The sequence below is a fragment of the Vulpes vulpes genome, chromosome 3 (genome assembly GCF_048418805.1).
Source record: "Vulpes vulpes isolate BD-2025 chromosome 3, VulVul3, whole genome shotgun sequence".
Classification (NCBI taxonomy): Eukaryota; Metazoa; Chordata; class Mammalia; order Carnivora; family Canidae; genus Vulpes; species Vulpes vulpes.
The window spans coordinates 125,468,624-125,482,968 of record NC_132782.1 but is presented as its reverse complement, the minus strand read 5'-3'; the positions used below and the strand labels follow the sequence as shown (position 1 = coordinate 125,482,968).

Sequence of the window (14,345 nt, the reverse complement as noted above, 5' to 3'; positions counted from 1 at the left end):
AAATTGCCAGTACACCACTTATCTTTATTCTGGCATCATCTCGCATGTGCTGGCCCATCACATAATCTGCCCAGTCCACCAATCAAAATTTGTCAACCTCAGTTAACCCCAGTGAGTTCCATACATGGACAAGATGTGTATGCCTACAAGTAGTGAAGCTCCAGAACCACTGCATATGAGAGGTTCATGGACACCTTTGTCATCACCCCTTCCTGAAAATTGTAGGTGGCGGCAAATTATGCAGTGGTAGACAACTTGTGTTAGGTTTAATTTGTAGTCATTGGCATACATTTCAAGATGATGGCATAGCATAGTAGGATTGTAACTTGAAATCAATTAGATACTGACTATTAACGCCTCATACTTTCTTCCCAGAGGAAAATGCTTACAATATCGTTAGTATCAATCTTATAGAGTGTGTATTACACAGAAATTTTTGGTTTTTAAGTGATAGGAACTCAAAGAAAAGTAACTTGGGCAAAAGTGGCTTGGAAAGGAGGTGATTACAGACTCATGCAGCTGAATCCCAGAGAAGGTTGTGTTGCAGCTGGCTTTGTGGTAACTGAATTCAAGAACGTAAAACTCTCAGGACATCTGTATCTTTTATATATTCTTCTCTCTTAATGTCAGCTTTATTCTCTTCTACTACTATATGACTTTCCTCATTTGACAGAAGAAACAGGACCATGACAGCTTGGAACTTACACTGGCATAGCCTTGCTACCTAAAAGGGAAGGAAGGGCACATTTCCCTCTGACACTAGTCAGGAAGCCCCTGCGAGAGTATTCTGATAGGTTCCTATTGGTTTCATGAATATCTCTGGACAAATCTCCATTGCCGGAAGATGAGATATCATATATGATGGGTCTCAGTTCCGTCATGTACTCACTCTATGACCAATATGGTGAACTCTGGGACAGTAAATATCCCCATGCCTTGAGACCACATATTGGCTTGTATTTGGAGAAGAGGTCCTACAGCAGAAGAAGGCATGGATGTAAACCAAAGCACCAGATATTTCCAAAGCTGGGAATCTACAAAAGACAAACAAATGATGAAATAATAGTTTGCTAAATTACAAATCAATGACATATAATTCAATGTAAAGGGTGAACCAAAGAATCTAAGAATTCTAAGGGTTTAAATGAGCACCACCTCCATATTTGCAAAGATCTGTCATTTGTGGCTCTATACCTGTGTGAGATCAACTTTGTATTAATTTTGTTCATCAAAATAAAGTCCAGCATTAATATACTTTTTTTCCAAATACGAATGAACAAATTTTTATCAAAGGTGTAACTAAACAGGAAAAAAAATTTTTAAGTGTATAATTTTCATATAGTTTATGTATTACTGTGAAATTAAGCTATAATTTTATTTGTTTTATTTTAAAGTTATGTGATATCTTAATTTTAAGAACTGTCTTGTTTTAGCCCTTTTCATAAGTGTTTGCAGAGGTGCCTGGGGGCTCAGTCAGTTAAGCATCTGCCTTCAGCTCACGTCATGATCCCAGAGTACTGGGATCGAGCCCCGAGTCAGGGTCCCTGCTCAGAAGTGAGCCTATTTCTCCGTCTCCCCCTTGCTTGTGCGCTCTCTCACTATCTCTGTCTCTGTTTCTGTCTCTCTCTCTCTCTCTCTCTCTCTCAAATAAAGTATTTTGAAAAAAAAAAAAAGATGTTTCCAGAACATACTGCAAGAACAAAAGTGGCGTGAGTGGCAGTAAAGGTGAAAAACCACTGCTTCACATCATCTTACATTGCTTTCCATGTCTCTTAATAATTCCTTCTAAAATCTTTTGGACTCCTATCCTAATTTATCTTATAATTGGTTATAAAACATAAGCATGGTAAGAAAGTAGACCTTAAAAGTCCTCATCACACACAAAAATAATTTTAACTATGGATAGGGATGGATGTTAATTAGACATTATGGTGATTGTTTTGCAATATATACAAATAGAGAATCATTACTTTGTGTACCCAACATTAAGATAATATTATATGTCAATTATACCTCAATAAAAAAAACATAATGTTTATCATCACGACATTCAAATTCAAGAGTGGACATAGAGAAATTTTAGTTTAGTATGACAAATAAGATGTAATTCCCAGTCCACAGACGAGTTCAACAGCCAAGGAGACCAGGGTGGGTGAAAATATATATATATATATACAAGAGGCATCTAAGTGCACAGGTGCTCAGAGGAAAAAGAGGACAACTAACATTTGGACTCTAGAAAACATCTGGAGCTTTAGAGCCTGAAGATAAGGCCAGAAAACTTCATACTGGAAGTGAGTCTTCAGTAGAAATTAGGACAATTTGAGATCTAGTATTTGAGAGTGCATGGTTAGCCACTCACTGGGAAGGAAAGAGAAGAGGATGCAGAGCTGCTTTATTGAAGCACATTTCTCTGCAGCTCCAGAGAGAGGCTCAAAATTCTCATGTTGGACTAATTATTATAAAAAAAGTTATGCAATCAGTGGGTAATTGCAGAAGGATTGAAAAACAGGAGTCACTCTGGACTAATTAAAATAGGTTCTTGTTTGTGTGTTGGATGCCTTCACACTTGTGGAAATTGCCAATATGCTCAAAGTGTTGAGAAAAAGAAGAGAATGTTGATCCCAGCAGGATCACAAATCATGAAACCCTAAATTAATTAATCGAAGTATTTACTCAGAATCTTTATTGTTCCAGGCTTATACTTCATATTCAATAAGTATTAGCTGAACTCTTGAAATGTATGAAATACTATGTTAAAGGTTGTGTGTAGGGTCCACACAGGGGACAGTGGGAGATGAGACAAAGATTGGTGGAGACCAGACCAAGGATGCCCTTAAATGCCAGGTGAGAGACTGGAGAACTATGGAGTGTTTTTTAGCAAATAAGTGACATGATAAAAATTGTGCTTTTGGGGAATTATCTTGGTGCAAAATTAAAGAATTGACCATAAAATAAAGACATGAGGTGCCTGGGTGGCTCAGTCAGTTAAGCATCTGCCTCTGGCTCAGATCATGATCCCGGGGTCCTTTGGATTGAGACCCTGCCCCCACTGGGCTTCCTGCTTAGCCAGGAGTCTTCCCCTCCCTCTTCCTCTACTACTCCACCCTGCTCATGCTCGCTCTCTCTCAATATTTAGGAAAAAAAAGAAAGAAGGAAAAAATAAAATGAAGATATAAAACCAGGGAAATTGACCCAGAGGCTATTATAACGTCACAGAGACCAGGAAGACTTGAACAAAATGGTAAGAGCAGAAATGTAATGGAAGGGATGGATAGAAGAGAGATGACAGGTGTCATTCCCTCAGCTTACTCCTACAGGTGGGAATATAAGATTAGAATATACTAAATAACACAAAATAATCAAGGTCATAATCAAGTGCTACATTGAGCAGTGTAAAATAAAGTCTACTGCTGTTGAGATGGAGGTCACTGAGAGCATGGAGTAGCATGAATAAAAAACTCAGAAATGTGGAGCACCTGAGTGCCTCAGAGATTGAGCATCTGCCTGTGGCTCAGGTCGTGATCCTGGGGTCCTGGGATTGAGCTCTGCATCAGGCTCCCTGCAGGAAGCCTGCTTCTCCCTCTGCCTGTGTCTCTGCCTCTTTCTGTGTGTCTCTCATGAATAAATAAATAAATATCTGAAAGAAACCTCAGATATGTGAGATGTGCATGTGTTCCAGGATAGGAGAATAGCATGTGAGTGGCCTCAGAGGCAGAATGAGCATGGTCTAAGTATGGCTCAAACAAGCTCATCACAGGAGAGGACACAATCTGTAGAGAGGAAAACAAGGCTGTTTAACGAAGACAAAAGGAGTGTCCAATGGAGCCCTTATTTAGAGGGGTGTCGTATGCAAAAAAGAGCTTGGATGACACAGCAAACTTTTGTAGGAAACCAGATATTAATTGATGCCAATGGAAATAGGGGAGACATAAATATGAAAGAACAAAAGGACTTGGAGACCAAATACAAGGGATGAAATGCAAGAATAAGTCCAAAATGATGACAAGAGTTTTAGAATGAGTGGTTGGGTCACTTAGACTTCAATGAGTTGCTGCATGTTAGTTACCAATTAGATAGGAGAGAATCAATTGCTCAGTGTGACACCGAAAGAAAAACAAGAGTCAACTTATATTCATGTATTTCTCAACCTTTTCACACATAAAATAGTGTATTAATACAGCACACTAAGGTAAAGTAAAAGAAAATTAAGGGGAACTACATGAAACTTGGAAAAAATTAATTATATTTTTACAGTATGTAAGTATGAAGACAAATCAAATTTTAGGGGAGTACCTTAAATATAAAACTTCCAGATAAAATCTATTCTATTTTTTTAATGGAAAACTCGAGCTTACCCTCATAAATATGATTTTGTACATACAATTAAAATTAAAAATCTTGATCTCTCTAACTTTGTGATAGCTACCATTGGAAAAAAACCTTTGCACAAGTAGCTGATAAAAATCTAAAATCAGGGATCCCTGGGTGGTGCAGCGGTTTGGCACCTGCCTTTGGCCCAGGGCGCGATCCTGGAGACCCGGGATTGAATCCCACATCGGGCTCCCGGTGCATGGAGCCTGCTTCTCCCTCTGCCTGTGTCTCTGCCTCTCTCTCTCTGTGACTATCATAAGTAAATAAAAGTTTAAAAAAAAATCTAAAATCATTGCTTTGCAATCACTGAAAATACAACAACCCTTGAAATTACACTGAAAGAATCCAACAGCTCTGCTTTCATTGACCAAATCAATGTTTAAATTTCTCATGATAATTGGATGTTCTTAAATCCAATTAAAATTTTCATATCAGAAGTTTCGAAACAAAAACCTTGCTCTTATTTCCAAAATGTGCATGTGTTTTTAGGGCACTTGCACCCCATAAAAGAGACATTGCTCACCTATGGACAAAACAGTTATAAGACAGACACATATTAGTCACTGCTTTTATCTGTACCCACGAGGAAGCTGCTGGGTCTCTCCACCCTCTTACCCTCCAACACACCTGGGGCTGTGCTCCATGCCCCTTGGGCAGTAACATGTTCTGCAGCTGTTTGGATGGTATGTCTAATGGGTTTCCAGATGGCGGGGCTCCTTCTTGGCTATGTTCAGTGCACTGGGGTGGAGCAGCAGTTTCTGGGGCTGCTCCTCTGTTCCTTGGACTTGTAGCCCTTTGGACTTGCTGTCATATGATGCTCTACCCAAGAAGAATTCTTTAGTAATCAAGCAACTGCACTAAAGGTCTTGCACAGACCCTGCCACAACCCTGAAGAGGTAAATATTTGGTGGGGCAGTTGTAACCCATTCTTAACACATTAGTATGTCACTGCACACCCACAGCAAAACTCTGCAATGCAACTTTTTTTTGGTTCCTTCTGTCGCTGCTATGGGATTTCTCAGGAGAGCTGCTACTCTCACAGAAAAAGGCATATTCCTGTGGAATGGGGCTCAGTAGAAGCGTGCAAGTCAACTTTTACCTTGGCCTCATAGGGAATCACGGGGGACCATGGTAGGCAAAAGTCATTGATAGTAGGAAAATGTAAAACTCAATTTAAAGCTCTCTTCTGCCAGAGAATACTGTGAGGTGTCAGATTTTTTTTTAAGGTCTTAAGTTCATCCGTTAGAGGGTAAGTGTCCTGTGATCCTTTTGTATTCATTTGGGGGTTTTTGGTTGCAGCCATCAAAAGTGGATTCTGGCTAAATTTATGAGATAAAGGGACAGCGGAAGAGGGAGAGAGAGACAAAGAGAGATGGAGACGAGAATTTATTTGAAAGGATATGGGAATTTGCAAAGAAACAAAAAAAGAGGAAAATCAGACTTCTGAAGGGAAAGGAACAGGTCGATTTTGAGAACCGAAGGATCAGTATTCGTCGGTGTTCTCTCTGCACCTGCCATGAATCGATACCAGGAGTTTTCCATCTCCACATCACTCCCTTCAAAATTCAAATTCCTGGGGAACTGATTCCATTCATTCTTGCTTGGCTTGCCATCCTCACTCCCTCAGTTGGCCTGGAGAGGACTGAAAACCTTCGCTACAGCTTTGACTACAGGAGTGGACAGTTCATCATGAAAATTCAAGTCACCCTCACAAGAAGGAACAATGGGTCTTAGACACACAAAAACAACAGATGTTCATTTTATCAATCTAACTCCATTTTTAGGTGAAGAAACTGAGTTCCTGAGGTAAAATGTTCTCCTCGGTCAATGACGAGGCTAGAATTAGAACATTGCTTTTCCATCTGCTAGGACTTTGCTCATTTCACTATTCTTTCTCCTTCACACATTCAGTTCTCTTAAACCTCTCTCTTCCAGAAAAATGAAATGAAATCTTACATTGCCTCCTCAAACTGCTGGGAAGTGGGCTGATGTCTGAGATACAGATTACTAAATTAAATATACTTTTTTCAACCTTAAAGATAAATGTCAGACAAGTATTCCAAGGATGTGTAGTTGCCAGAAAGCTGAAAAAGAGTTGTATTTGGCTGTGAGCACCTAAAACCAACACACAGGAAAACCACTTCTTCCTTATCTCAGGAGTCTGACAGTTTCAACGATCACGTCAAATGCATTTTCAGGCATATTTTTTCCAGGTTATTTGTGTTGTGAAGTACTCTGTCTTGGGAAATGTCAGAGTGCTGTATTTTCCGTGGGTGCTGGTTTTCATTTGAATGCACTGGAACAGGATTTCCACTGGAAAATATTCAAGTTCTGGGAGGCACAGTAAATTGTTTTTAATGCCGCTATTATCACGAGAAGCTGCAACTAGCAAACCTGAAGCAGCATTCAATGTCTAAGTTCTGCCCTTGGCCCAAATGTGGATGTGCATGATGAGTGTGGGATGGAGCATTTTTAATTTCAGGAATGTCCTCTTAGCCTTAATGCTGGAAGTGGCTCAGAGGTCAACCCTTCCCAAAGCTTTCCTTGACCACCACACTTAAGAAGTTTCTCCATAGTAATTATAACTTCAGCCTAATTGTTTGCTTAGTAGCTTACACCACAAGAGGTAATTATATCTTTGTTACAAGGGACAGTGTGTGTAGCCCTTAAGGTCACAGAGCTTGGAGGGGCACCTGGGTGGCTCAGTCGGTTGGGTATCTGACTCTTGATTTCCACTCATGTATTGATCTTGTGGTCATGAGTTCAAGCTTATTAGGCTCCACCTTGGGCATGAGCCTACTTAAAAAAATAAGTAACTCACAGAGCTTGGAGTAATCTACTAGGTTCAAAATCTCAGCTAATTGCAGTTGTTGCCCTCATGTACAATAACTCAGGTCTTGTAACCAAAAAATGTAACCCAATAGTGTGCAGTTCTTAAAGATGTTGTAAGATTTAAATGAGGTAACGGGTGCAAAGCATTTTTAACTGTGACTTGTCTGTAGTGAGTATCACATAACTGTTTTCTATTGTTATGATTGATTTATTGTCCTGCATCTCCCCCGTCCACCTGCATTGACTCTGATTTCTGTGAGAGTAGGAACCATATCTATTATTTTATTCAATGGGTATAGGGTAAGAAATGTGTCTCCCACATAGTGGGGGGGGGCAATCAATATTTGTAGATTGAATGGATGGACAGATGAATAAATGGACCAATTTGATAACATCTCAAGTGGTTTCACATATACTGTCACATTTGAGTTCCCAAGGGCTGCTGTCAGATGGCACCAATACATCTCTCATTTTATGTGTTAAGGAACTGAAACTTGCTTTCAGGAGTGACTTGCTTGAGAGCAGATTTCAAATATAAATCCTGAGCTTGAACTCTGATCTCTGACTCCAAATCTCATTTTCTTCTGGTTCAATCTTTTATTTCTTAATGTTTTCCACCTCTGAATCTCATCTACAAGATTATTCTATAAAAGAGGGAAGTAATTTGCCCCTGTTCATTGCATTCTTTTGAACATCAAAAGTTAAGGTAGGTAAAATATATATCACACTATTACGCCAATGTAAAATTATTGTGTTTAGTATTTGGAAGATTGCAAAAGGTAGCTGGATTGTTTTGTGAAGTGATGTTAGAGGAGAAAGAAAATATTTTAAAACAAATAGAAAAGAAAAGAGAATCTGGTTAAGGGAAGGATAAAGGATTCACAATAGAAATTGGATTCGAATTCTTAAGCATTTCTTGATCCCGGACCATGTGGTCAGGTCACACTGGTCAGACAACCTGGAGAGAAAAGGAAAGTACCTTTCTAAGCTTCAATAATTTCTTGAATTATTGAAGGTGGTCAGCATGCATCTTTGATACTTTACCACATGTTTTCAGCTCTTGGATAATGACATTAGGGTGCTACAGTTTTAGCCTTCTCCCCTTTATATAGAAAAGCTGAGATGATAAATTCAGAAATCTGCTAACTTATTTTTTTTACTGCTCCCAGAAATTGAAAATTCTGTTGAGGTACTAAGAAAGTTGAAAAAAAGAAATGCACACAAAAGAACTTTGGCAGTAGTGAGAAGGATATTTGCAGATTAATAGCATGATGATTGATAAACAGAATCAACTAAGAATTATTGAACATTTGGTATGTGGGAGAAAATACATTCCGTGGTTTTATATGCATTGTTTATTTCTTTCCACCTATACCTCCATCACTTAATTTAATTGATTCATTCACTTCTTCAACAAATATTTACTGAATGCCTATTTGCCAGGCACAATTCCAGTTACTACATAAGACTTGCTGACCTTTTAGAGCTTATATTCTAGTGGGAGATAAAGTCAATAAGAGTCAATGAAAAATTAGCCAATAAATACTTGATAAACTATCAGATAGTGACAAGTTCTATGAAGAAAAAGAAAATAATACATAAGGATAAAGAGTAATGGAGGCCTGAAGTGATTATTGCTATTTAGGTGGAGCAAATGGTCCTGAAGAGTTTAAATTTGGGCAAAGGTATGAATTAAGTAAGAGGTTAAGCCATGCAGTGTTGATGGAAGAGCATTCCTGGGCAAAGAAACGGTAAGTACAAAGTCCCTGAGGCGTACAAAGCTAGACTGGGATTTCCAGATCATTAAGGAACAGAGCAACATACATGAGGCCCATGACTTGGGGAGAGCCTTGGGGGAGGGCTTAAGGAAAACGTGGGGAGGTTAGATTTTCTCTTGAATGTGACAGGGAGCTCTCGGAGGTTTCAGGAAGAGAAGTAACACAGTTGGATTTACTTTTTACAAGTTCATTCTGGCTCCTGTCTAGGAAATAGTTTGTAGGTTAGGGGCCTTGCTTGAGTGGAAACTGGTAGAAGAGTCCAGAAGAAGCTATTGTGCCAATCCCAGAAAGAGGCGATGGCGGTTGTGGAAAATGAGGGATGGGAGCAAGTAGTCGGCTGTGGAAGGCAACCTAGTTCTCTTCTGATTACTTCCACTCTCTGAGTGAAATGAGTTGATGTCATTAGCTGAGAATGACAAGATCTGAAGGAAAAGAAAGCGTGAGTTGGTGCCCAGAGTGAGAAAGTGAACAGACTATGGAAAAATACTAGGGCCGTGGGGTAGTGGGGCCTGTTTGAAGTTTGTGGTCATCAGTGTAATGTGAGACACACCACAGGGCTGTGTGTATTTTCTCTGCCCACCTTCAATTGTTCTGGAGAGGGCAGAGAATTGGCTTTAACTGGGGCTGGGCTTTTGCCTGCTTAGTGCGGTGCTGGGGAGGTGGAAATGAAGGTTTGTATAGCTGGGCTCTGGAACCCAAGAAAATGAGGGCATAAGGTGGTAGTGCCAGTGAAATGTGGACATCGGCAGATCAGATTGTCTCCGTGCTGCCAAAGACCTACTGGAGTGTACTGTGGACTGCATCTGTGTCCCCTCGAAATTCTTACGCTGAAACCCTAACCCCCCGTGTCACGGTGTTTGCAGGTGGGGGCATTTGAGAGGTGACTTGTTTAGATGAGGTCACCAGGGGATTGAAATCGGAGTGGGAATGTTGGCATTGGTGGTCAGATGCTTAAAAGAGATTTTAAAGATTTTTTTTTTGGGGGGGGGGGGGGCAGGCCATCGTGGAAGTGGGAATCTTTATTAGTACAATACAGTGGGTGTTTATATATTTGCTGGGTGTTTTTCCTCCTCTGTGTCACCGGGCCCTTCTGGGTCGTCACAAGGGTCCCAAAGTGGAGGCCAGCCAAGCTCACTGCCAGTGAGGTGAAGGACTCATTTTCGATGGTTGCTGTCTGCGGAGGTGCCTCCTGTTAGTTAAGGCGGCGATGCTGGCTTTGCTGTGGAGGTGACACGAGGGGGTCGGAACATGCCCTGGCCTTGGGGCTCGGTGGGAAGGGGTGCACGTGGGCCTCCCTCGAGGCGGGGAGCCCTCGGCCTCCGCAGGCGGTGCAGGAAGGTGTGCGCAGGGGCCTCAGAGGGGCCGTCCTCCTTGGGGAGCCCCCGCCCGCCGCACGCTCCCTCCGCGGCCTGCTCCGGCTCGGGTGCAGTCCGCCGCGGGGTCGCCGGCGAGGGCTGCGCGGGGGCCGGGTCTGCTCAGGCGGTAGGTGAGCGCCTCCCGAGCCCGGAGCCCCCGGAGCCCCGGGGGGGCGCTCCCCAGCCTCGCCGCTGCAGCATCCAGGGCTGCGCCCCCCTCCCGGGTCTCGCCTGACGTCAGGCTCTCCGCGGCGCGGGCGGGCGGGAGGGCGGGAGGGGCGCCGGGGCCGCAGCGGCGCTCGCAGGGCAGAGCGGGGGGCACCTGCGGGCGCGGGGAGGCGCGGGGCTGCCGCAAGGAGGGGCGGGGCGCGGGGGGCGGCGCGGGGGCGCGGGGCGGGGCGGGGCGGGGCGGGCGGCGCCCGCGGGGCCCGTGACATCAGCGGCGCCGGGCGCCTGCGGCTGGAGGAGGCGGCTCGCCGCGCTGCGCACCTGCCGGGAGCTCGCCGCTCGCGCCGCGGCCGGGATGTCGGCGAAGGAGAGGCCAAAGGGCAAAGTGATCAAGGACAGCGTGACCCTCCTGCCCTGCTTCTACTTCGTGGAGGTGAGTTGGGCCGGCTCCGGGGCGCCACGGCTACGCGGGTCCTGCGCGGCCGGGGGCGGTCGCTGGTTGCTCCGGAGCCCCCCCCCCCCCCCCCCCCCCGCCAAGCGCGCCCGCGAGCGGCGGTCCCCAGGGCGGGTGCCCCAGGGCGGGTGTCCCAGGGCGGGTGTCCCCGGGCGGGTGCCCCAGGGGCGGGTGTCCCCAGGACGGGTGTCCCCAGGGCGGGTGTCCCAGGGCGGGTGTCCCAGGGCGGGTGCCCCAGGACGGGTGTCCCCAGGGCGGGTGTCCCAGGGCGGGTGCCCCAGGGCGGGTGCCCCAGGGGCGGCCTGCGGGCGGAGGTACCTGTGTGAGTGAGCGTGCGCCGCGGCCCGCAGCGGCCAGGATGCCCGCGCTCGGGGCTTGCGCTTGCAGCCTCCCGGATGGAGAACTCTGAGCTTTCGGTGAGAATTCAACTGCACCCGGCCGTGCTCGGGGTGTACGAGGTCTGGGCACGTCTAGAGAGCCCTGGAATTACTGATGGCTCCGTTTAAAAACAGCAACACATCCCCCCGATTATAATGACTGGGGTGCTCCCATCTACTCCTAATATTGGGTCTGCATCTCTAGTCTATTGGCCCTTTTCCATGGCTAACAAAAATTGTACATATACATGGGAACTTATATATATATGTAGGGATGTATATATGGACGTATAATATTTTTAAAAATATGTGACCTTCATCTGCTTTTGCATGATCTGTACATGTGCTTTTATTTGGGGCTGAGCAGTCTTACTGATAAGCAACTAACTGATAAGGCAGATGTAGTCATAATGACCCTCTAACTTACCAAAATGCAGTGTTGAAGAAAGGAACGATTTATGGGAGGGTTATAAAGATTGACAGGTACAGTGATTCCATGCACTGTGGTCCATTGCATTAGGAAGACATTTTTTAAGCAAGAGGTTTATTAAGACATAGGTAGAAAAGAGATGCATTGGATAGGTTTTGGGAAATTAGATGGTTTTAGTCATAAAATTATGTTCTGTATTTAAAGCCCAGATTGCAATAAGGAATATAGGACTGTTGCTGAATTATAAACGTCCTTCATTGGTTGTCTTTTCAGACAAATATGGAGGTTTAGCACTTCCAAGTACATATACTAGATTGTGTATTTGATGATTGTGAGGCTTATCTGTATTGAGGGATAGCCACTGCCTTGAAACTTAGGGGAAGGGACGTTGTCAGATTGTTCTGGTAGAGAATAGTATATTTGCAAATTTCTCTTAGGTGTCCGAGATTTGAAAAATGGTTTCAGCTTAAGAAAGATGTATGTGACTTGCATAAGTCTCAGAAAAATGATGAGTGACTCCTTCATCCATGACCCATAGGGGGAAAAAAAGAAAAAAAAAATAGAGACATGCTGTTTACTTAAAGTAATTAATGGATTCATTTATTTTTGCCCTTTTTCACAAGGGATTTTGAGGTCATGGTTTAGATAATTTTGTTGAAAGATAATAGAGAGTTGTCTCCAGAAAGATGTGGGCAGCAGAAGACTCTGTGATGAAAAGGGAAAATAAATAGAAAGAAAATGGAATACCTGACTTTAAGCTACATCATGTCAGGCCACTTGTCGCATTGTGCTAAGCCACTCTGGTTTTATACTAAAGCACTTTCATCCTCTCTGGACCCCTTATGTGTTCTAGGAGAAATCAGTTCATTTCTGGGTTCCACCTTCAGGATGGAGCACACCTGAGGTCAGCTAGAAGCTGACCACATATGCACTGCAGTTGTATGGCTTCAAGGAACATACTCTTACGAAAGAGGATGCAAACCAGGGAATTAAGGACTTGCCTTTAAGGAGTCTTTTGAAGTACCTTCCACAGGGTACATGTCCCTTAATTTAAAATTTTATAAGTTAAAATACCACATAATGCATTTGAAACGTATCTCTAGGAACAAGCATTTCACAAATGTCACTTCTTTTCCATGAGTGGAAATAGCCCCAAATCATTACATTCCCACTGACCTATTCAGAGACCCTTTACAAATTCCTTAGCAGGGCAAGCTCTCAAATAATTACTTGAAGACTATGCGTGGAATTTGAGCATTAATGACATTATATCTTGGGGGTAACAGATTTCAAAGTGAGAGCCACAAAAATTGGATTGCAAATTATCTCCCTGAAACTTCAATGCGTGATGAACAACTAAAGAGCCTCTAGACAATTGGAGGAGACAATTAGTATACCAATTATTTAAGGAGTTGACAGGATGCACTACCAAGCTTCTTTGGAATGACTCATTTTGAAGCCAGTGAGAATCAACTTTATATCTCCTTTGGAGGATGAATACATAGGAATTAACATGTCACTAAAACGCTCTAGAATAATGACACTTTGTTTTACAACATCGTTTCCCAAGACCTTAGTAATTAAATGGAAAAGTGAAACTTGAGTGAATCCTCCATCACAGATCAGTCCAAAGCACCTATCTCAAGCCTTTCTCTGTTACTTCAGATAATAATTAAGCCACCTCTCCCCAATTTCCAGAGGTGTTTTGGGTTCCAGAGCATTCCTGAAATTGACCTATTTTAGTGGACAGGAATGGAGAGAGTAACCAACTGAGAGCTAGTAACAGTTTGTACAGTCATAATGGTGACCATTTATGAAGCACTTACTAGGTACTAAGAATAAAGGAAGCCAAGTGCTTTACCTGCACCATCGCATTCAGTTTTCAGAGGTTCTCATTAAGAAAGATGCCATTATTATCTATGTTTTAGAGAACAAGAAACAGAAACTCATGGAAGTTGAACAACTTGCCCAGGTTTACAAAGCAAGGTCAGAGGTAGAGCTGGCTGTTGATTCAGAGCATGTGCTCCTAACCACTGCCCCCAACTGTCTCTCTCGACACGCTGAAAGAATATTCACATAAAGTTACTGCCTATGGTCTCCCACTGGTAAACACAGGAGAACGTAGTTTGAAGTAAGGGTACATGGACCAAGGTAACAGTTTTGCCTGATAACAGACCATCTTCCTCAGCTGAGTTCTTCTTTCATAGGATGCTGCTAGGCACAAAAGGTTGCTGGAGAGTATCCACTCCCCATACTGACTGACTCACTAGTTAGGGGCCAGAGTCCCCCCCCCCAACAAGTCCCCATGGCCAGGTACAGAGAAAGAGTGGAGACCCCAGCATCTTGTGCAGAATGTCAAGAGTATGGAGATTAATTACCTCCCTGGGGACACTGGGTTGAATTGCTCAGCCACTAAAACCAACTAATCTTGTCACAGTTCACCAATGTTAAGCAAACATTAAATTAATAGATAGAATTAATTTTTCTTACATCTTTGGTTTATGCTGCCAACTGTCTGCTGATGAAGGCTGATGGGTGACAGTAATTAAACATATTAATATTACATGGTGATTTAAA

General features: G+C 43.2%; 1 protein-coding gene across 6 annotated transcripts in view; it reads left to right on the top strand.

Annotated features, from left to right (window-relative positions):
• Positions 1-10,746: 10,746 nt before the first annotated feature.
• The window catches only part of PLPPR4 (phospholipid phosphatase related 4), a 40,224-nt gene continuing 36,625 nt past the window's right edge, over positions 10,747-14,345 (top strand). The window contains exon 1 of one of the 6 annotated variants that reach the window (XM_072754524.1): positions 10,747-10,940. In XM_072754524.1, the coding sequence (XP_072610625.1) occupies positions 10,863-10,940 (78 nt within the window). In that variant the 5' untranslated portion in view covers positions 10,747-10,862. The remainder of the gene's footprint in view (positions 10,941-14,345) is intronic. The other 5 variants (XM_025996552.2, XM_072754527.1, XM_072754526.1 and 2 more) reach the window with 5 other exon arrangements.